This window comes from Amphiprion ocellaris, chromosome 8 (genome assembly GCF_022539595.1).
Source record: "Amphiprion ocellaris isolate individual 3 ecotype Okinawa chromosome 8, ASM2253959v1, whole genome shotgun sequence".
Lineage (NCBI taxonomy): Eukaryota > Metazoa > Chordata > Actinopteri > Pomacentridae > Amphiprion > Amphiprion ocellaris.
In genome coordinates this window covers 15,683,014-15,707,281 of record NC_072773.1, presented here as the reverse complement: position 1 = coordinate 15,707,281, position 24,268 = coordinate 15,683,014, and the positions used below count along the sequence as shown (strand labels likewise).

The following is a 24,268-nucleotide window of genomic DNA, read 5'->3' as shown; positions in this document are numbered from 1 at the left end:
ATTGACGGACCTGGAGGCACGTTCGCGTAGAAATAATATACGTATCCACGGCATTCCTGAAGACGCCGAGGGTGAAAATGTCCAGGACTTTATCACAAACTTTTGAAAGCTGAGCTGCACCTTCCTGACGCCTCTCTCGGCATCCAACGCTGCTACCGGTCCCTCGGAGCCAAACCCCCCGCGGGCTCTAGTCCAATTTCGATCCTTATCTATTTCTTGGAGTATAAAACCAAAGAGATGATACTCCCAATGCTTGGAAAAAAAGACAAATCTTTTACGACGGCAAACGAGTGTTTTTCGAGCAAGACTATCCAACCGAAATAATAATGAAAAGAAAGGCGTACTCTACCATCGGAAAAACATTAAAAGAAAAGACTCTCCGTTTCCAGACTCTCCACCCAGCCCGACTCAGAGTTCACTTCAAAACCGGCCCCGTTGTTTACAACAGCGCATCAGAGGCAACAGCTGACTTGATAAAAAGAGGACTACTCCCAGATACCACCGGTGAATGTCTCCCTACTGATGATGCACCCATGACGAGAGCCAGTCAGCCGCCCTGGGAAACTGCAGGTGCAGCTTCACGCCGACACCGGGACAGGAGGCTGAGAGACATCCGGGAAAAACTGAAAGGATTTCGGCACAACACTAGCACTTCGTAAGAACTTTCCCATGTTATAAATGAATGAGGGATCACTCAAATAGCATAAGTAAGTAAAGTGTGAAACACAAAGGTAAAGCCATATTTCCTGTTAGGATTGTATAATGATTAAAACTAACCACCTTGGGGTCTGCTTTCTGATTCTCTAATGTGCACTGCTCCATTTTTGTTTTGTGGGAGATGGCAGTCTGCACTTGGAGGGGACCCTTCTAATCTGAGGGCTTCCACCTCTAAAATAGAAGTTGAGACCATACTTCACAAATGGAAGTTTGTTCTGAATTGTTCCTGTTCAAGGTTTAAGTTAATATGCAGACAGATGTTCTTTTTCTGTTCAGGTCATCGCAGGGAATTCAGAGATGTTGTTGAAGTTCTAGTTATATACTGATTTTGATGCAGAATGAGGGATATAAAATAATCACGCTTAATGTGAACGGGTTGCATAATCCTATAAAAAGAAAAAAGACAATTGGTAAAATGAAACGAGAAAAACAAGATATTATTTTTTTGCAAGAAACACACCTACCCCAGTTAGAGCATAAAAAATCGAAAAATTAGGATTTAGAAACACATATTATTCATCCTTTGAAAAAGGGAATAAGAGAGGCATCGCAATCCTAATATCAAATAGAGTAAACTTTCAGTTTATATCTCAGATAACAGATAAAGAGGAACAGTATTTACTGGTCAAATGTTTCATTGATCAAAAAGAGGCCACACTCCTGAATGTTTACAGATCACCTGGTTATGATAAACAATTGATAAAAAAGATCTTCAATTTAATATCGGAGGAAGCCTCAGGAGTCCTAATCTGTGGAGGTGACTGGAATGTCTGCTTGAACCCTTCTTTGGACTCCACAAACCAGACAAAAAAGATGCAACCGGAAGCATTATATGTCAGAAAACTATTAAAAGAAATAGGAATGATTGATATATGGAGAGGGACACATCCACACGAAAAGTGTTTTACTTTTTTCTCCTCCCCACACAGGGTTTATTCACAAATAGACAATTTTTTTTAATGTTTAATATAGGCAGAAATAGAGTTATAAAATGTGACATTGGAGTAAAAGATATATCTGACCACGCTGGGGTGTATTTGACACTTCATTTAAGCAACAAACCAAAAGAGACCTTATGGAGACTGAACACAGGTTGTCTTAATGACACCAACTTTCAGACGTTTATGGAGAATGAATTTAAAGAATATATGACCAATAATGATAATGGAGCTGTGTCTCCTAGCATTCTGTGGGACGCTGCTAAAGCTGTCCTTAGGGGCAAGTTCATTATGTGGTCAACCCGGAAGAAAAGGGAAAAGGAGAAACAAATTAAAGACCTGACCATGAGGCTTAAATCTTTGGAGAGCAAACATATGGAAGGTAATGACACTAATACCTTAAATCAAATAGAAGAAACAAAACAAACATTAATTAATATCTATGAAAAACAGATAGAGAATAAAGCAAAGTTTATAAAACAGAGCTATTATGAAAACAGCACAAAATCTAAAAAATTGCTGGCTTGGAGAATCAGAAGACAACAGGTGGACAGACTGATAGCTAAAGTGAAGGATCCTGACAATAATAAGTTGTGTTATGAATCAGATGACATACAAAATTCCTTTTAAAAGTATTATACAAAATTATATGCACAGCCACAAGCAGCTGAACTTGAAGTGTCTAGGTTTCTGACATCTTCAGATTTACCATCTATTGAAACAAAGCAAAATAAAGTGTTAACCCAAGAAATAACAGAAAACGAAATAAATAAAGCGATATCAAGATTGAAGACAAATAAAATGCCAGGCGCTGATGGCTGTCCATCAGAATGGTATAAGTGCTTCAGAGCAATCTTAGTGCCAACCCTTAAAGATTGTTTTAATTATGTTCTTAAAGGAGGAGAGACTCCATTATCCTGGAGACAGGCAGTCATCTCAATAATTCCTAAACCCGGTAAAGATAAGACTGAATGTAACTCATATAGACCTATATCTGTTTTGAACATAGATTATATGCTTCAATCTTAGCAAAACAGATGGAAGATATTATTTCTGACTTAATCGACACAGACCAGACAGGTTTTGTGAAGAATAGACAGACGCAGGATAATGTTAAGCAGGCACTCCATGTAATTAGTTATATGAAAAATACTAATTGTGAATCAGTAGTTATCAGTCTGGATGCCGAAAAGGCTTTTGACTCAGTCCGATGGCAGTACTTATAACTTGTTCTTCAGAGATTTGGCTTTAATACTCAGGTGGTGAATTACTTTAAATCCTTATACAGCTCACCAACAGCCAGAATTAAAATTAATGGTAATATATCCAAAACTATATCCCTCCAAAGAGGATGGAGACAGGGGTGCCCCACCCTGTTCGCCCTATTTATAGCACCTCTGATACAGGCTATCAGAGAAGACAAAGACATATCAGGTGTTGTAATTGGAGATGAGCAACATCAAATATGTGCTTACGCTGATGATATTCTTTTAACACTCACTGATCCAAATAAATCTCTGCCTCAATTATTAGCCCTGCTTGAAACACTTGGTTTATACTCCGGCTACAAGTTAAATTTGCATAAAACTCAAACCCTCTCCTTCAACTACCTCGCACCCAAAAACATTCAAAAAATTAGTAAATTTAAATGGAAAAACTCAGTTATTAAATATTTAGGCATAAACATACCTAAGGATTTATTACAGATATATGTTCATAATTACCCACCTTTAACGATTGATAATAAAAATGATTTAAACCGCTGGTCATTACTTCCTATGAATATATACAATCGAATAGATATTATTAAAATGAATATACTACCCAGACTACTCTTTCTCTTTCAGTCTCTACCTGTGGAGATACCCGCTAAACAGTTCACTGAATGGAACAGATTAATCTTGAATTTTATTTGGGAAAAGAAAAGACCAAGAGTAAAATTACAGACATTGCAGCTTCCTAAAGACAAAGGTGGGATGGCACTGCCATGCGTTGAAGATTATTACAGAGCAGCACAACTGCGGTCATCAGTCTGCTGGTGTGATCCTAACATTGAAACAAAATGGAAAGATTTGGAGCAAACCCAAATAGATGAACCACTAGCATCTATACTAGGAGACAGGAACCTTCAAAAGAAAGGCCTAGATAAACTCCCCGATTGGAGTACTGTCCCATTAAACATTTGGTATAAAAAATGTAAAGATCAAAAATTTGAAGAATCAACAAAAATATTACGCTGGATTGCTTATGATTCTGATTTTGAAGCAGCTAAAATGGACAGTAGATTTAAGCAATGGATCAGCAGAGGGATCATGTCTTACTGCACTATTTCCAACAAGGGGGATCTGAAGACTTTTCAACAACTTATAAAAATGTATAACTTAGAGAAGCAAGACTTCTACAGATATTTACAGTTAAGATCTTACTTTGACAAACATATTAAAAATACTGAGGAGAGAGGAAAATGCCTGATTAATATTTTTGTTGACGTTATTAATGGTAAAACTAACAAAAAAAAATATTTCTTGAATCTACTCATCCCTGCAACAAGAAAGAGGGCTCTCTACAATGTATGTTAAAACCAGATGGGAGAAAGAGGCAAATGTAAAGTTAACTGAAGAGGAATGGTTAAATATATGTAAAACACAATCCACTACCTCTAGTTCGCATTTGTGGAGAGAATTTACTTGGAAAAATATTTTGAGGTTCTTTATCACCCCCAAAATTAAGCAATTACAAAATAATATACCTGAATATGGACAGTGTTGGAGATTGTGTGGTGGTAACTCTGCAGGGCATTTCCATATATCCTGGGATTGTCCTGTTATTTCCTCCTATTGGATGGATGTTGTGACTGCAATGAGACTTATCATCACACCAGAGATCAATTTTACCTTTGACGTAATATATTTAGGAAATTTACCAGGTGGGCTCCAGAAAGGAGAGAGATATTTATTGCAGATTTTATTGGCTGGTAGTAAAAAAGCAATCACTAAAAAATGGCTGAATAAAGAATCTCCAACAATCACTGAATGGAAAAAAATAATTCAGGACATCCATAATATGGAACAAATGAAATTTTCCTTAAGATACACCACCAAAAAGGGAGAAAAATATTGGAAAAACTGGATGTCATATTACAACCGGGAGGGATGTTGATGTTCCTGCTTTGGTTTACCTCAGCCGTGTTTACAAAAACCCATTCTCCTGTTTTTTTAAAAATATATTTTGATTAGTTTATCTGTTATTTGTTTTTCTGGATTTAACTAACCATCAAGGACTCAAAAGAAAGGACCTGAAAGAAACATGGACTTGTATACCCTGATCCTGATGTAACCCACCTCATTTTCCATTTATATATTGTTTTATACCTCTGCAAGCTTAATTTTACATGCTGGCGAACTCCCTGACTGTTATGATGACCTCATCTTTCTGTTGTTAAATGTACAATTTTTGTTGTTTTTGTATTGTAAAGGCAAAAATATACATATAAAAATAATGTATAAAAAAAACAAAAAAAATAAAAAACATTTTTAAAAAAAAACAACTTAGGCATTTATTGAGTCACTAAAATACTGTAGAGTACAGACCACATCAGCATGATTATAAGCATCCTCTGGTAAATTAACAACCAGATACTGATGTCTCTCACCATATGGACTTCAGGAGATGACTGGGGGATGATAAACTGTGACCTACTGGTTGGGTTCTCTCTGTTCTCATGTTTCTTACATGTTTGTCCCCTGACAGCCGGGTCCTAATGTTTTTTGAGCAACACACCATACTATGACGTTTTTACAATGATGGTTCTACTATGGAACCAGTTTGACATGTTCAGGTGTTCTTTGTGTGAAAACTCATAGATTTCAGGGATCAGAAGGTGGTTTTCAACTTTCTTTGTTAACTTTCTGCTTCAACTTTAAATTAAATTTCCTTCACTAACCCAGCCCTCTGGACTTCCAGTAAGCTGTGTTCCTATTGGCTGTCCAGGTGGCTGCTTGGTGTTATCAGGAACACCTGAGCAGCTGCCCAGGTGGCTGCTTGGTGTTATCAGGAACACCTGAGCAGCTCAGTGTCTTCCTGCTTTATTTACCTGCAGACAAACATTTCCTCTTCTTCACCAGTGAACCGGGTTTGGCTCCATTGCTTTAGTTTGTTCTTTAGGCGTTGGCTTGCAGCTTCCAGCAGTAAAATCGTCTTTAATGTGTTTCTTGGTGTGTTTTAGGGCTTTGTACTGGATAGTTGTCTTGGTAAATGAGGTTCTTTAGCCAGTTAGCACATGGTGCTAATGTTTGCAGTGATTAGTGGATTTGGTGCAGCTGAGTTGTGTCTTTATCTTGGCTGTAGTGAGTCTTTAGAGGTTTTTGGTCAGACACATTCTGTATTCCTGTTTGTGAACCAACGTTGGTTGTCCAGAAGGTAAGAGTTCCTGTCCTGATTCTCTGTTCTCAGAGGTTCTCTGGTAGGCTGCAGGAGACTTTAGTGTTTGGGTTGTGCTAGTTTGGTTTTTGTACGGTTTCATTTGGACGACTATCTTGAGGCCCCTCCATGTCGTTTAGTGAGGTTTTGTGCAACAGTTCTACAAAGCAGCCTGCAGCAGAAGAGACTTTGAGAGTTTTTAGGAAGTTCTGGAGACCAGACTTTAGAGCAGCAGAAACATTTGTCAGCAGGTTGAGCAGGAGAAGGTGAGCTTCAGAGTAGAAATGAGATGGAAACCTTCTTGACCCGTGTGGTGAGGTCCTGTACCAAGAGTTTGAGCAGGTTGTGAAGAGTCTGTAGTTCTTTGGTCTGAAAGCACAAGAAGAGTCGACTCATTAAAGGAGAAAACAGGAGATATTGTTGGTTCTTCTGTCGCTCTGCAGTTTCCTTAGACTGAATATCAAGTTTATATATTAAATGATTTACCATGTGAGCCCAAGAAGACTTCAATAAACTCCCTCCATCCCCTGGACACACCAGATTTTATTACCATGTTACATCTTTTTTTTTTTTTTTTGTTTTTGAGTTTTAATCATAGTTTTAGCACAGTTTTTTGTCTTTGCTTGTTTAGTTTTGTAATCTGTGTGAAAGGTGCTAAACAAATAAAGCTGAATTGATAAACTGAATAATTGACTAACTCATGATTGTGACAACAGAAGTATTTTTGTTGTGATTTAAGGGTTTATTTCATTTTTAAGGTTGGGGTTAGATTAAAGAAATAAACTACACTAAAAAAGCAATTAAACCAAAGGAAAAAAACATTTAATAAAACTTTTAAAAAGAAAATTAAACATTAAATACAATTAAATGATATTAAACAGACAAAATATTTAATTAGATAATTAAACGGAAGATACAAAGCATGTAATTATGAAATTAAACAAAAATTTTTAAACAAAAATATTAAACATTAAAGATGAAATATTTTAGATAATTAAACATTTAAAAAATGCAATTAAACAAGAATATTACACATTTAGAAAAATACAAAACATTTAATTAGATTATTAAACCTTTAAAAGTCAAAACATTTAATTAAAAAATTAAATGTTTAATTAGAAAATTAAATCTTAAAGACAATAAAATTTTAAATAGGAATTAAACAGAAAATACAATGAAGCATTTAAAAAGAAAATTAAACATTAAAAGGTGGTAAAACATTTAAAAAGAAAAACCTTAACAAAGATTTAATCGAAAAATTAAACATTGAGAAAGAAAAAGAAATTTTTCAAACAAGCCGCTAAAACATTTGAAAAAACAACAATTAAACATTAAAAAGACAAAACATTTCGAAATCAGATCAGACAATAGAACAGAACAAAAGGTGAGAAAAGAGCAAAACTAAACATTTAAGAAGAATCAAACTAAAGATAAAGCATTTGAAAAGACACCAGTTAAACTTTAGAAGATCAAATTAAACAGAAGAAACAATAAAATGATCAAAAGAGCAAAAACAGATAAAAGCCTTAAAGTGTTTTCTAGTCTGAAATGAAAACATCAAGTTGTTTCTTCAAACATTTCCTCTTTCTATGTTCTTGGTTTGATTGTGGACAGATTTACTAAGAACTCATTTCAGAAAACTGATTTCCAGATAAAGTCTAATAGTAGTTGAAGGCATCGATCAAACTAATGTTACCTTCTGATGTCCACAAACTTTAGTGTTCAGTGAAGCGAATCAAAGTTTGTTGAGGATTTTTAAAAAACCCACAGGTGAAGGTCTGAGAAGAACTCAGATGGATGGTCTAAATGTGAAATCAAGACTCATGGTCACAAGTTTTAAGGCTTCTGTTAACCATAAAGTTCAAACTAACAGAGAAGTACTGAGAAACTTTTAAAACTTCAGCCCTGAGACTGTCTGAAGGTTCAAACTAACAGAGAACTACTCAGGAACTTAGAGGATTTCAGTCATTGGACTGTCTGAAGGTTCAAACTAACAGAGAACTACTGTGGGACTTAGAAAATTTCAGCCCTCAGACTGTCTGAAGGTTCAAACTAACAGAGAAGTACTGAGAAACTTTTAAAACTTCAGCCCTGAGACTGTCTGAAGGTTCAAACTAACAGAGAACTACTCAGGAACTTAGAGGATTTCAGTCATTGGACTGTCTGAAAGTTAAATCTAACAGAGAACTACTGTGGGACTTAGAAAATTTCAGCCCTCAGACTGTGTGAAAGCTCAGGTCCTGAGGACTCGGGAGGTGTGGAGGCTTTGGAAAGTCTTGGAACTGAGGGTTCCACCCTCCAGCACAAAGGCTGAAGTCCAACCTCCTGAGAAAAACGGTCGAGTCGAGACTCGAGTTAAAAAAAAACTCGAAAATGACAAAAAATAGATGATAAATGCGCAAAAAAAGGAAGAATTAGTATCTGAGCAAATAGCTCAGGGGATAAGAAGACAGACTACCAAGTGGAAGGTCGCAGGTTCAAGACCCACCACCGGCAGTTTTCTTTCTTTGTCTTTGTCAGGATTTTGATAAAACTTAAGAAGTGTCTGGTCTTGAACCAGCGACCTGCAGCTCCATAGGCAAATCCTTAACTCACTGAGCTACAGATCAGATAAAAAGAAATAAATTCGTCGTCCCTTTGACATCATAGTTCCTGATGTGACCACATGGGCGGAGTCAAGGCGGAGTCAGGGTGGAGTCAGGGCGGAGAGTAGGCGGGGAGGTGGGTGGCGGCCTCCCCCCTCTACTCCCCCACCTCCCCCCACCACCCACCACACCTTCCCCCGCCCGACGAGTTCTTCGAGTCTCCACGAGTTCTTCGAGTCTCCATGGGTTTTCCCGAGTTTCTGGAGTTTCCACCAGGTCGGAGGCAGAACAAGCTGTCATGAAGAGATGTTGAAGTCAGCCAGGATGGACTGACTTTTTACAGCGACTAGAAGGAAGACCACTAGAAGAGCAGGTCTTTAACCACCATCCATAAAATTGGCTCCAGAGAAATGAAAGAAGGTCAACTTTTATCAACCTCCATCCAGATGTTCAACTCAATATCTTTACTTTGAGATTTTTAGCACCACAAACCTTTAGTATCACACTTTATTATCCTTTATTAGGACTTTCATGGAATCCACCAGCAGATTTAGTTTTTGTTGAGAAACTTTATTCTTGTCGTCGTGGGACTGCAGTATTTAAAACTCTTCCTTCTATTTGACCTCATGTTTATTAGTTTTAGTGGAGAACGTTTGAATTGTCAATTAGTCTCTTAAAAACTAAATAATAAATTGGATTAGTCAAGAGCTTTAAATTTCTTACTTTGTCATATTTTAAATATGACAAAAAATATAAAAATAAAGCATCTTGAGACAATTTGACCTGTAATTGGCATTATATAAATAAAATTGACTTAAAATTGTATGTATCTTGTAATGTTGGAGTAATTCAGCCATATATGTTGGAAAACACATTTTCTTTGTCCATTAATCTGTCGTTTTCTCCAGTAATTCATTTCTTGTTTTGGTTTATAAAATGTCAAGCCCAAATATATTCAGTTTACGGTCATAAAAACCAAAAAGATTTACATTCATGATGCAGGAATCAGGCAGTTTTTCACTTTTTATCTTAGTTTAGTCAGAGAAATAGTTGATAATGTGTGAATTGTTGCAGATTGTGAGCCGTAGAAGGTTTTAATCTTTGGGGCCAAGTGTCAAAAAACATTTAGAAACCAACATCAACAAAGAGAAATCCAACTTTTGCATGACAATGTCTAATTAAATGACATTTATTTCCAACCTAAATGTGTGATATTCATCCTCTGGAGCTTTCTCTTGACATCGTCTTCCACCTGGACAGGTTTGGTCGGGAGCATGTGCAACAAACATTTTAAAAACTGCACTTTAACATCAATGAATGACACTGCAGTTTAATCTCTACATAAATGAGACTGAGTCTGGATGTGCTGCTCTGTCATTAACTCTTAAGTTTAGGGAAAGTTAAAACAAAAGAGGACAGTTCAGAGAAGACTTGAGAATGAGCTTATTCTGAACAAACATCTCAGACTTTCTGAGCTTCAGCACCTCTAGCAAGATATTTTAACAACAAGCAACTCAAGAGATCCAGAAGTTGGCGAGAGTTAGCTTTAGCTGAGCCAAAGAACATGTGGGACGCTAACCTAGCAAACATTTCAGACTTTTCTCTGTGAATTCTGAGAAATAATTTCCTATTTAATGACAGAGCTACACATCTTAACTCAGTCTCATTAAAACAGACTCTAATTCAGTGTCATCCATCCATATTAAAGTGCAGTTACCCAAAATGTTTGTTGCATGAGCTCCAACAAAACCTGTCCAGGTAGAAGGCCACTTTGACAAACAGGAAGTGGAAGATTCCAAGCAGATTTATAGTAGGGGGAACCGGACTGTACTAAGAGGGGAGTTTTGTGGGTTTTTAAGGCTGATAATGCTTATTAGTGAGACATTTGGAGTAGATATTCATTTGGATATTCATTTGCAGTAAATGAAAGTATTTAAAATCCTGGAGTTAAACTTAGAAGAACATATACTCTAACAGAAAACTTTTTTGATACGTTTTTGTTTTGTTTACAGATGTTAAGTTAAAGGAGTTTTATTCGTTATGTATAACCAATCAAATCACTCCAGAAGACAGAGCGACCACAGGTAGATTAAGGTTCAGAGCCAAAGTAGCACCATTTTTAAATGTATTTATTACCATAAATCAGTAAAAAATAAAATACTGATCAGTAAATCAGTCAGCCCACAATTACTACAATTCTACAATGTATGTCTCTTTCCTTTGACTTGTTATTTGTACAATATACGATGTATATGATGGCGTTTTTTCATACCAAAGGCTATACTATGATGTTTTCTAAGAGACATACCATGCTACTCTGGTTGTTCTGCCCTGGGCTGCTGCACTCCTCCTCTGTTGTTTTCTGGATTGTACTCAGCTGCATGCCTTCGTCCACCAGGCCTCCGTTGACTCGTCCCGCCTGCCGTCTCTGGAGCTGAAGCTGGATTGGAACAGACCAAAGTACAGTCCAATCACGATGCCAGCTGCCTCTCAAAAGGCTCCTTCATCTGGCAGGTGGCGGCACTTCTTCTGAGGGGAAGCTGAGCTGGCCTTGCAGAACTTTGGAGATGTGTTCCAGTGGTTGGTGGATGTGTGGGGAGATAGAGAGGGACCTTTGAATTGTTCAGAAAGGAAAACAGGGAACCCATTGGTAGTTTTAGTTTAGGCTGCTACTGCGGTGTGTTTCTGGGTTTTAAGAGGTGAACAGGAAGAGTTTTTTTCGTATTGATTATCTTTTTACTTTGTTCCTGGTTGGAATGCCCATCAATGTCAACATGAAGTTCACTTTTAGTTCTGTTTATTTATTTTTATTTTACTAACACCCATTTGTTTTTAACCCCCTCACATGTTGTGTTGTTGTAAACTTCCTCTTTTAAATAAACACTCGTCTAACCGTCTGGAAACCAGCGTTTGGACTGTTTTTGTGTTGCTCCTCACCTACTTCAGACAGCCAGGACAAAACAACATTTTGTGGACGAAAGGCTTTTCTATGACGTTTTTAGAGTGACATGCTATACTATGATGTTTGTTGGGCGACATGCTATACTATAGGCTTTTTTAATTGACATATTACTGCGAGGTTTTTTTTTTTTTTTTTTTTGGCAACATATAAGAATTCGAACAGTTTTAAAAGTTACTATACTTTTACTTGTGCAATGAAATTATTATTCTATGGCATTTTTTAGATGACATTATATTCTGATGTTTTCTTGAATTACATACTATTTTGACAATATACTGCACTATGACATTTCTCTGAACCACATATCACACATGACAATTTTAGGCAACATCCTATCATTTTGCGCTTTTTGAACCACATAATAATCTATGTTTTTTTTTCTTGCCAACATGCTATACTATGAACTACAGCCCATACTATGTTATTCTTGAGTAAAGTATACCATACTTTGACATTTTCTGAACTACATCCTATACTATGGTGTTATACAGTGCTTTGGTTACATGTTGATTTATAATCTAGATTTTTTTCTGTTTTGTTTTTTGACGGGATTACCACAGACCTGACCGTGAACACTGTTGACACCCACCTGAGGGAGACGCTGCCTAAGATCTCAAGGCTGCTTGGTTGTGGTCTTTCTGGCACGTACTCTTCCAAGATGAGCCGGGAAGTTTAACACTGATGGAATGACACCAGGTCTAAGCCGACAAACTTCCAATTCCTCCTCAACCCATAGTTTCTGGGAAACCTACATGGAGTAAGAAAAGTAGACAGAGAAGTAATTAAGTCTGTACACAACATATTAAAAAGAAATCATGCTAATAAATTAAGTACAAAGAACTGAATTCGCCAATATACTGGAGACCGAGCTATTTAATTTGATAAGTATAACCTTGTTTAGTAACATTTCAGTTATTTGAGAGCAGTCCTAAAGAACTGCCTGTAATCCCAATCATAAAATGGGTTTGGAGGAAGAACATAGATGGAATCCTGGATATACATGAGTTAGGCTTTATAACTACTATTGGTAGTATTGGTGGTAGTAATAGCAATGTGACTACTACTAGTAGTAGTGGTAGTACACTCACTACTGCTGCTGATACTGGCACTGCTACTACAACTTGTAATACTATTGAAAATGCTGATACTACTTCTACGACTCTAACAGCTGTTTATACTACTACTGCTGCTTGTACTTTTAGTATTACTACTACTGCTTGTACAACTATACTACAGCTACTATTAATCGTCTGGTATTTGGTTGTCAAGCTGCTAGCTCGCCTTAGCGTTTTGCTAGTGGCTAACTAGTTAGCTCTCATAGACTGGAAGCTCTCAACAAGATTTCATAATGAAAAAACAGCCAAAAACTATTTTTACCTATGAAAAGTCATTCCAAGTTTCCTTGTCTCAATCGTACGACGCAGTGTGTAATTGTATGCAGCACAGTGAGACGGCATACTTGTTTCCGTTTTCACGCCATCTACACCAAAGGAATGCACTGAAACTTTGCCCCCACTAGCTTAGCCTCGCCGTAGCACGCAGCTCAAAGGAGGTGTGTCCTATCTACTCATTCATATCTATGAGAACAACGGTGGCTGCACATAAGGACGCCTGACGTTGATTAGCTGCGTAAATACCATTATATACAGTCTATGGTAAATACGGATGTGAATCGCATCATTGGCTGCAGCAGCCAGTCACCTGTCACTCACTGACTCACATTGAAAAATAGCACAGAATGAATTGTTACGTGTTTATTTTATTTACAATTTAGGTTGGATTTTTTTTTTGTGCGCAGCGCAGATTTTCTGTGCGCGGAGACCGTGTCAGCAGTGCGCAATTGCGCACGCGCGCAGCGTAGAGGGAACAGTGGTTCTGAGTAAAATTTAAAGAGAAATACACATGGTGTTAGCTACGTGAGCCCCTGGAAACCTGCAAATCTATCTGAAAAAATACACATTTGCTGACATGCTTTTCTGCGGTTGTCGTGTGGTTTACAAAATCGAACTGTCTCAAAGTAATCTGAGAATTGATTGAGTCGTGCAACCTTTTTGGTTTGGAGCCCCTCACCCAGGAGTATTTAGTTTCAGCCCAGAGTCAACTTTCAGATGTGTGTAATAGTTAGCAGTTGTGCCAAAGAGATAACAGCAACATGATATGTGTGCTTTATTTCTTTAGTAAGCAGTAGTATAATATTCTGTATTATATAACACTGTGCCAATCAGCCTTGTGCAGGATCTGATTTTCTGCGGAAAGAGATGATTTTTTTTTCTTTCCAAAAATATCGCCAATGTTTATTTTGTACAAACAAATGAATTGTTTGTACAAACAAGATTTTGTGGAGAAAAAAAACAAACAAAAACAAAATTCTGTGCTCCTCGACACATTCATGGAGCCATGAGTGGCTCAGCTGTGACTAATAGTCACATGACAAAAATTAAGGAACTCCTCAGCTGAACTGCAGGCAGTGTTTACACAGAGCAGATAGGTAGTATGGTATACTAGTATAAGTATTAGCATAAGTATGGAAACAACCAAAAAAATGTAGTTAATTATCTATGGTATGCAGAGCCACCATTTTATCCTGTATTGGTATCATCTGTGAACACTTGAAAAATGTTGTACATGTCAATTCCAAGTTTTGTTTTGTTGTGATAAAGTAAATAAAGAATTCATCACTTTCTTTTATTGTGATTTATAGCACTATTACTTTGCTATACAGCTCAAAAGACATGAATTAGTTCTTTCTTCTTGCCATAATTATGATGTTTCCATAGAGGTGCAGGCCTGTATTTTGCCAGGATAGTACTTTATTTAAACTTGCAGTGTAGAACTTTTGTCTCCCCCTACTGGCAGTGAAAGTAATTGCACAGACATTGTTGAATAATACACGGCATTGCTGTCCTTTTTTGGATGCTTATTGTTCATCTAAGGTTTCTTCTGTTTTTTTATCTGGAGCTTTTCTTGGAACTTTTCTTGGACACCTTGTAGGTTTTTCCTCCACAGGCTCTACTCTCCCCCTCATTGCTGCAGCCGACCACAGTTCCATTGGAGCTGTATCTGTCTTTAGCTCTGTCAAACTAATTGACTCCTGTATGTTGCAAAATGAAACCAAATTCATCTGGAGCTGATAGACTTAACATAGGACTGTGTGAACTCATTTGAATATAACAGATGTACATCTACATGTAAAAATCCCACAATCTATCTTCAGCGTAGGATTTTGAATGCAGGACTTGAACTTGTATAATTGGTTACACTGTGATAGTTTTATACAAGTAAAGCGTGTCTTCCACACTGTAAACAACAGCGGAGATCTCACTAGCTCTCTCTCTGTGTACAGTACACAGGTCCGATCCCGGCCGAGCGAGGGGGCGAGCTGGCCATGGGGGGAGGTCGCAGCGAGACCTCAGCACTGAGTGGGACGGGAGGGGGACGGGGTATGACCACTACCCAGAATTCCCAACGGCCCAATGCCTGCTGCTTCTGCTGGTGCTGCTGTTGCAGCTGCTCATGGTAAGAGACAAAAACAGGCACAGGGCGACATTCATGCACACAAGCACACACCGACAAACACATGAGCTTTCGTTTGGTAAGCACTGGGAGAGTGCTGAAGTACTGTGGTACTGTGAACACAGCTGTGTAGGACATAAAACAAAGCTGCCTCATCCTTGTTGAATATATTTGACTGTGTCCACAGTGTGACAGGCACTTAACAACTGTACATTAGGGTTTTTAATGTGTTTCCATTTGACTGGGATTTTAACGCGTTAATTTCGATTAATTAATTACAGGGGGGAAAAATAATGCAATTAATCACACCTTTTCTCAGTTCCCTAATTTCTAAGACAGCGGTAACACTGCAGCCCGGTAGGTGGCGGTAATGAACCTAAAGTCTGTTTTCCAGCCACGAAGAAGATATAAAAGACACACTGAGTGATGTCAGAACACAAGAAAGTTTGGTGAACAGTGAAAGAAGACGAGACCGCATTGAGCTTGTTGGGCGGAAAGTTTTCTTTTAAAAATCTTCCCAAGGGCAGCTTGGATAAAAGTGTGGTTGTGTGCAAATTGTGCAACAAAGAGTTTTCTGATCACTGCAGCACTTCAAGCCTACTGGATCACCTCAATGTAAAACATGTTGCTGTTAGCACCAGAGCTAACGTTAGCTACGACAGGCCTGGTATCAGCAAACGGTGTAGCCATCCATAATAGACCACTTTAGGAGACATTGAAAGTGCTTGAGTTTACAAAAACTCTTAAAATGTTGAATATAATAGCTACAGCTGCACTTTGAGTTTGCAGTAATCTGTGAATGTAGTAGACAGATGAAAAATGCACAGATAAATATAAATGAAGCAAATATTTTTGTTGTTTAAGTTCACGTACATACTACCGTTCAAAAATTTGGACACACCTTTTCATTCAATGCTTTTTATTTATTTGTATTATTTTCTACATCATAAATTAATACTGAAGATTAACACTTTTTTGTTTACAACACAATTCCATATGTATTATTTTATAGTTTTGATGTCTTCAGTATTAATTGACAATGTAGAAAATAATTAAATAAAAACCATTGAATGAGAAGATGTGTCCAAACTTTTGACTGGTAGTGTATGTCTATTCATCAATTTAGTTGTCAGCCAAAGTTTATTTGACTTGAAAAGCTTTGCTTTTTGTGTCAAATATTGCTGTTTGACAAAAATATGATATTGCGATTAATTAATTACAAAGCCTGTAATTAATTAGTTAATTTTTTAATCACTTTCCACCACTAGTTTCCATACTTGTCTCCTGTCTGCTCTGTGTAAACACTGCCTGCAGTTCAGCCAAACAGCACCTAAAGTTTTATCATGCGATTGACGTTTCACTGTTGCACTTAGGTATGCGGAATATTTAGTTTTTGACAGAATCTGATAAAAAAAAAAAAAAAAACTGTTTATGGCATTTTTTTAAAAAAACTGACGTAAAAATAAGTGATTTTTATGACGCATCAATTTTTTAAAAGATATCATGCCTTTCACCTGTTGTGGGTTTTGGGGTTGAGGGGGTTAACATTTAGTGAGAAGCTCTAATGTGTATTCACATCATTTGTGAATACATACACACACACACACACACACACACACACACACACACACACACACACACACACACACACACACACGTGGTGCTCACACACACTGAAGATGCACACACCTGTAGCTGCTGCTTTACCCTGCTGTTAGCATAACTGTGGTTAGTTGTGTCATTAAATGTGGTAGTTGACATCATTATGTATGATATGTTTATAGTTGTGAGTGTAATGAGTCTTCTGTCAGAGCTGTGGTTGAGTGTGTTGTGCAAGTGAGTGAGTGAGTGTGTGCTTGCTGTCTGAAAGCCGTTTTATCATGTCAGTCTCACCGTCAGGAATGAAGAGGAGAAACGGAAGCGGAGGCGGAGGAAGAGAATATCACAGGACACCAAGATGGAAACCATACCAAACTGTGAAGCTTGGTGAGTCTGCAGCACTAACACACACTGATTTGGTTTGTTTTCGACCCTCAGCCAAGCCAGTTTATGTTGCCAGACATATTTGTCTGTGTAGAAGTCGGGTATTTCCAGAACCTGTTATATGATTTGTTTTTAAGACTCTTAACTCCAAGCCGTCTCTGGGCGTTTTATTTGCTCCTGTCACATTTTTCCTCACTGTGGGCTCCTATTCAGTGCCATATAAGTTCCACACATCTATGGAGGCAACACAATAGTAGTTAGAAAAAAAGACATCTACTTAATGTCTTGTTTGCAGCCTGACAAAGTAAAGACCAAAGCAAAGACCACCAGTTGCACCAGTAGCATAACTAAAATTCAGCTATGGTCTTCTGTCACTTGTATGTATTTTGATGTAAAACGAGATCCGGAGTTGACTGAAAATATTGTTCACATATTTAACTTATACACTGTCAGTGGGGGCCTGCGTCCTCTTGAGTAGTATTGCTATGTGTTTCAGTGTATGTGAATCCAATATTAATAACGTACAGATAAACAGATCAGCGTTTATATACAGTAGAAAGTGTTGCCCAAAGTACTCTCAATCAACTTATTGTTTCATCTCTCTTTACACTACCGTTCAAAAGTTTGGGGTCACCCAGGCAATTTCATGTTTTCCACCCTTTTATCCATGTGCTAACATAATTGCACAAGGGTTTTCTAATCATCAATTAGCCTTTCAACACCATTAGCTAACACAATGTAGCATTAGAACACAGGAGTGATGGTTGCTGGAAATGTTCCTCTGTACCCCTATATATTCCATTAAAAGTCAGCTTTTTCCAGCTAGAATAGTCATTTAGCACATTAACGATGTCCAGACTGCATTTTTGATTAATTTAATGTTATCTTCATTGAGAGAAACTGCTTTTTTTTTTTCAAAAACAAAGATATTGTGAGGCCAAACTTTTGAACGGTAGTGTATATGTCTTATTCTTAATCAGCTATTTCCAGTAAGAACAAAACAAAAAAAAGCATACTTAAACAATACAAAAAAAACTAAAATCTGTAAAATTTCCCACTCTTTCTTCATCAGCACCAAACCCTCAGTGGATGAAATCCAGCTGTGGTCCCAGTCTTTTGACAAGCTGATGAGGAACCCAGCAGGTCGAAATGTTTTCCGGGAGTTCCTGCGGACGGAGTACAGTGAGGAGAACATGTTGTTCTGGCTCGCCTGCGAAGACCTCAAACAGGAAATCAACAAGGGCACCATTGAGGAAAAAGCACGTACCATCTATGAGGACTATATCTCGATACTGTCGCCAAAAGAGGTAGGAGTTGGTTTAATATCTACTGGCAATAGACGCATCATCAGCAATAATGTTCGCTAAAATGTGTGAGAGTTTCACCGAAATGCATCAAACACAAACCGTCATTTAAGCGCACAAAAATGCAAAGTTTGCTTTCATCAAGAAAACCAAAGCGTGCTCCCTCCTTGACTCACAATCGATTATATCAGATTAAAATGAAGCCCCTTCGCTGCACTATGTGTGGATTCCATGCAGGTTTACCGAGGCACGCTAGTCTGTGGACACCTGGCCTCTGCTTGCCGACTTCCCTGATGGATTGCATGGGCTTTGCAGTCTAAAAACCTCCACCTTTACTGACATAACGCACTCCCAGTGGCCTACTCTGAGGCTTGACAGACTTGGAAGGGTGGCTTGGAGTCTCTGCCCAGTGACATCCAGTCCAGATCAGCCACTCTGAACTTAACCTCAACATGGTTGAGTGGCTTTCCCCTTGTCACCATTGTTGCGCCTCTGGTGTTTACTGGTTCACTTTATCACACATCATAGCAGCATGATTCCTTTGTCATTACTTACGTGTGGAATTTTTTTGTGTGTATTTTTCACTGCTGTGTCCCATTTAAAATGAATACCTGAGCACCATGTATGTAAATAGGATAAAGTGTTAAAATTTATGAAAAACAGCCCATTTACAAACTCTTGACTTTTATCAATATCAACTAAAATGAAACATCCAACTCCAGTTCTAAGCACCTCTTCTGTCAAGTTTGTCTGCTGCCTCTGAAGCTTAACTTTGGTATATATGCTGCACATTCAGAGGCCTTGATTTGTCAGCTTTATTGCACATGCTCGGTGTTCACATGGACAGCCACATTAAGGGTCTCACTAATCCAGTCGGTCTTTATTGGTGGTTGTAAAGTTATAGACATAGTGTAGTACGCGCAGAGTGAATAGGTTAAAGTTTTATTTTTTCTGGTGAGGAGTGGAGGAAGCATTGTCTACTTGACTGCTACTATTTTTAGCTGAATGACTTTGTGTGTGTGTGTAACAGTGGTTACTTTATTTAGCGTGAGCGCTGAAGGCTTCGCTTGTCAGGCTCCATCACTGGTGTGTACATGTGTGTGCTGGCATGTTTGGACACCGGTGTGTTTGTATGTACAGTTGTCTACGTGCTTGTGTGTGTGTGTGTGTAGTGTGTTTTTACAGGAAGCTATAAATTGCTGCTCTCAACACCTTCTGGCAATAGAGGCTTTTTATAGACACACACACACATACACCCACACGCACAAAAATACAGGGATATCCAGACGTGTGAGTTTGGCAGAGAAGATGCATGCCTGGCTGTCTGTCTGCATGTCTGACCTTGGTACGATGCCTATTTCTCTCTATGTGTGTGTGTATGTGTGTGTGTGTGTGTGTGTGTGTGTGTCTTTGCTAAATAAGAACAGAGGGAAAACACAAGAGAAAGCTCATCGTACTATAAATATCTGCTGGTGCCGACGCTGCGGGGCCACTCTGAGTGTGTCTGTGTTCTAGTGTTCCAGCACTGGTAACCTTATGCGTTCATGCTGGGGCTGATAAACTTGTCACAATAACTTTTCTCCATTCAGTCTGTATCAATTTTTAATTTGTAATAAAAACTAGATAAAAAGGGCCAGTTATAATATTTTATAGTCATCCAAGTTTCTTATTTGTATGTATACATAAAAAAATATATATTCACTACCATTCAAAAGTTTGGGGTCACTTAGAAATGTCCTTATTTTGGAAAGAAAGTTTTTTTTTTCAATGAAGATAACATTAAATTAATTAGAAATACAGTCTAGACATTGTTAATGTGATAAATGACTATACTAGCTGGAAACGGCTGATTTTTAATGGAATACAGTGGTCAGTTGCCATGTTACGGTTCACTTTTCGTGGTCTCACTGTATCGCAGATTTTTTTTTTTTGGTGTTGATCGTATTTGGTGTCGATATAGGTATTTTTATATATTTACTAGTTTAATTATTTTTGCGGTAAATTACTTTCTAGCCTAAAAAAGTGGATAACAATGTAAAAAAATATAATTAAAACATATTAAAAGAATATTAAACTGAAATAAAACGCATAGCGTACAGAGCTAGGAGCTGATTGGCTTAGCAACCTTAGCATCAGTCTCATCCGTCTCCCGTGTATAACATGCGTTCAGCATCTCACCTTGTCCATTCTCACTGTGCAGCACATTCATCTCATCGTTATTAGTACTGCACAGCTAATTTATCATTATCTTCATCATTTAAGTTGTAGTATATTCACTGGGGAGTACCTATATAGAATTTTATATGTTGTTAAAATGACATAGGTTAAGGAGTGTAGAAAGTGTTTAAGAGCATAGGAAGTGTTTATAACAGCGTGGGAAAGGTTTATAAGAGTGTGGGGAGGGTTTATAAAGCCTTAAAATATATATAAATAATAAAATAAATCGCTACTTCATGGATTTTCACCTATCACAGGGGTTCTGGAACGTAACCCCCCTCTAATGGTACATTGTGTTAGCTAATTGTGTTGAAAGGCTAATTGATGATTAGAAAACTCTTGTGCAATGATGTTAGCACATGAATAAAAGTGTGAGTTTTTATGGAAAACATGAAATTGCCTGGGTGACCCCAAACCTTTGAATGGTAGTGTATAGTTCCTTACTCTGCTAAATTGTACGTGGTCTGCTTTCCACACATGAATAAATACATTTACACACATTAATTAAATCAATCAGAATACAGTTATAACCTTAGCTTCATAAATAATGGAAGTGAGTGAAACCAGGAAATGGACAAAGGGTAACCACACCAAGATTAAAGTTTGGCTGACCAGGACTAGGTGGTGACTCCAGTCTCCCCGCACACCCTAATGTTGTCTGACAGACTTTTGGGAATGCTGCTGGGAGTGCTTCGCTTAGGTGGATGTGGTGGGAGAAACAGGTTTGGTGGAAACCAGACGGCAAGTAGGCAGCCTAGGACTAGCTCACCTCGGGATACCTGCACGAACGGCAATGGGAAAGCCACCAAGAGTAGCATGTTTCATTTCCAACGGATATAGTGGGCTGTTTATGAACAAGGGAGGTGGCGCTCCTGAGGTTTAGTCATGCAACTGAGCTTTAATTGTATTTAAGTGCGCCCATCAAACGTTTTATTTCACAATTTTCTCACTGGTGAAGTGTCTTTCGATGCTACCTGCTGCTATTGTTTATCACCCAGTCCTGATTGATCATTCAATACAAGTAGATTAATGACAATAATTCAATTCAATTCAATTTTATTTATATAGCGCCAATTACAGTCAAATTGTCTCGAGACGCACTTTCACCAGAGCTGTTTCTGTGCTATGATGCACTCTGAAGCCTGACTGAAACTCTTCAAACAAGCTATTCCTTTGCAAATGTTCACATAATTGATTTGCAACTGTTCTTTCCAGAATTTTGGAGAGAAATGGGAGGTTAGAAATTGGTCTATAGTTGGCTAAAACATCTGGATCTAGAGTGGGCTTTTTAAGTAAAGCTTTGATTACAGCAACCTTAAAAGCCTGTGGTACATAACCTGTTACTAGAGAGAGATTAATCAGATCTAACATTGAGGAATTAATTAAAGGTAAAGCCTCCTTGAACAGTCTAGTTGGGATAGGATCTGAAAGACATGTTGATGGTTTGGATGTAGAAACTATTGAAATTAGTTCAGAGAGATGTATGGGAGTGAAAAATTCTAAATATCCATCTGGTCTTACAGCCAATTCTAAAGTATCTGTACTCGATGATACATCTGTGACATTTGTAGGAAGGGCCAGATTAATTTTTTCCTCTAATCGTAATAATTTTATTTGTAAAGAAGCTCATGAAGTTGTTACTGCTCAAAGCTAAAGGAATACAAGTTTCAACAGAGCTCTGACTCTTTGTCAGCCTGGCTACAGTGCTGAAGAGAAACCTGGGGTTGTTCTTGTTTTCCTCTATTAAAGATGAATAATATGTTGTCCTGGCATTACGAAGAGCTTTTTTTTTTTTTTTTTTTTTTTTTTTTTTATAAATTACTAGACTATTTTTCCAAGCTACATAAACTTCCTCTAAATTAGTGGAGTACCACTTCCTTTCCAGCTTTCGGGACGCCTGCTTTAAAGTCCGCAGCTGGGAATTATACCAAGGAGCAGGTCCTCTCTGAGATAGAACTTTCTTTTTTACAGGTGCAACACTATCAAGTGTTGTACGCAGTGAGGCTGCAGCATTATTAACAATATAATCCACTTCTGTGGGGGTAAAATTATAATGTTTCCCTTCCATTATATCAGTAAGTGGTGCTGAACTAAATAGAGAGGGTATTATTTCCTTAAATTTCGTCACCGAATTGTCAGACATCTACTGTAATGATATTTATTCTTAACTTCTATACAATCTATTGTTGTAAATTGAAATGTTATCATAAAATGGTCAGAAAGAAGAAGGTTCCGGGGAAGTACTGTTAACTGTTCGATTTCTATGCCATAAGTCAGAACGAGGTCAAGGGTGTGATTAAAACTATGAGTTGGTTTATTTACATGTTGAGAAAACCCACCTGAGTCTAATATTGAATTAAAAGCAGTCGTAAGGCTGTCACTGTCCACGTCCAAGTCACCCACAATAATCACTTTATCTGAGCTGAGCACTAAATCAGATAAAAAGTCTGAGAATTGAGATAAAAACTCAGAGTAACGAGCAGGAGGACGATATACAACAACAAATAAAACTGGTTTCTGAGCTTTTAAATCTGGATGAGAGAGACTGAGAGTGAGATTTTCAAATGAACTGTAACTAGGTTTAGGTCTCTGGTTCATTTTTAAGCTAGAGAGGTAAATTGCTGCCACTCCTCCTCCTCGGCCCGTGATTCGAGGAACATGACAGTTAGTATGACTAGTAGGAGTTGATTCATTTAGACTAACATATTCTTCCTGCTGCAACCAGGTTTCAGTCAAACAGAACAAATCAATCTGGTTATCAGTTATCAAATCATTTACTAACAGAGATTTAGACGAGAGAGATCTAATATTTAACAGACCACATTTAATTGTCCTGTTTCTTCGCTCAGTTGAAATAGTGGTATTAATTTTAATTAGATTTTTATGGTTACTATGTCTTTTGTTTATTTTTGAATTGCTTAATTTATTGAATTTTGGTGGTCGGTGGACAGACACAGTCTCAATAAAGCTAAGTGATTTACTGGAGGGTGACAGCTGAGAGGAAACTGCAGAGAGGTGTGGAAGACTACAACTCTACATCCTGGTCTGAACTCTGGGTTGTCATGCTTTAGGAGTTCTAATAAAATCAGCCATATTTCTAGAAATGAGAGCTGCACCAGCCAAAGTGGGATGGATGCCGTCTCTCCTAATCAGACCAAGTTTTCCCCAGAAAGAGCTCCAATTGTCTATAAAGCCAACGTCGTTTGCAGTACACCACGTAGACACCCAGCGGCGAAACGACGACATACGGCTAAACATATCATCGCTGGTCAGGTCAGGCAGGGGTCCAGAGAAAACTACGGAGTCTGACATGGTTTTGGCAAAGTTACACACCAATGCTACACTAATTTTGGTGACCTCCGATTGGCGTAACCGGGTGTCATTACCGCCGACATGAATAACAATCTTACTGAATTTACAATTATCTTTAGCCAGCAGTTTCAAATTTGCTTCTATGTCGCCCGCTCTGGCCCCTGGGAGGCATTTTACTATGGTCGCTGGTGTCGCTAGCTTCACGTTTCTGACTATGGAGCTGCCAATGATCAGAGTTGTTTTCTCAGCGGGTGTGTCGTTGAGTGGGGAAAAACGATTAGAAACGTGAAACGGTTTTTGGTGTGCCGGGACAGCGGG

At 38.0% G+C, this 24,268-nt stretch overlaps 1 protein-coding gene and 1 long non-coding RNA gene across 4 annotated transcripts in view; one reads left to right on the top strand and one right to left on the bottom strand.

The window, feature by feature from the left end:
• Positions 1-1,619: 1,619 nt before the first annotated feature.
• Positions 1,620-24,268, bottom strand: part of LOC129349507 (uncharacterized) — a 23,594-nt gene continuing 945 nt past the window's right edge. Inside the window, exons 1-4 of one of the 2 annotated variants that reach the window (XR_008602537.1) lie at positions 12,999-14,971; positions 12,211-12,369; positions 10,968-11,271; positions 1,620-6,443 (exon numbers count right to left, since the gene is read on the bottom strand). This is a non-coding gene — a long non-coding RNA (uncharacterized LOC129349507). Of the gene's footprint in view, positions 6,444-10,967; positions 11,272-12,210; positions 12,370-12,998; positions 14,972-24,268 lie in introns of those variants that run through there. The other variant, XR_008602538.1, reaches the window with a different exon arrangement.
• Positions 15,002-24,268, top strand: part of rgs19 (regulator of G protein signaling 19) — a 14,632-nt gene continuing 5,365 nt past the window's right edge. The window contains exons 1-3 of one of the 2 annotated variants that reach the window (XM_035956962.2): positions 15,002-15,137; positions 17,022-17,120; positions 18,190-18,424. In XM_035956962.2, coding sequence (XP_035812855.1) covers positions 15,007-15,137; positions 17,022-17,120; positions 18,190-18,424 — 465 coding nt within the window. In that variant the 5' untranslated portion in view covers positions 15,002-15,006. The remainder of the gene's footprint in view (positions 15,138-17,021; positions 17,121-18,189; positions 18,425-24,268) is intronic. The other variant, XM_023289531.3, reaches the window with a different exon arrangement.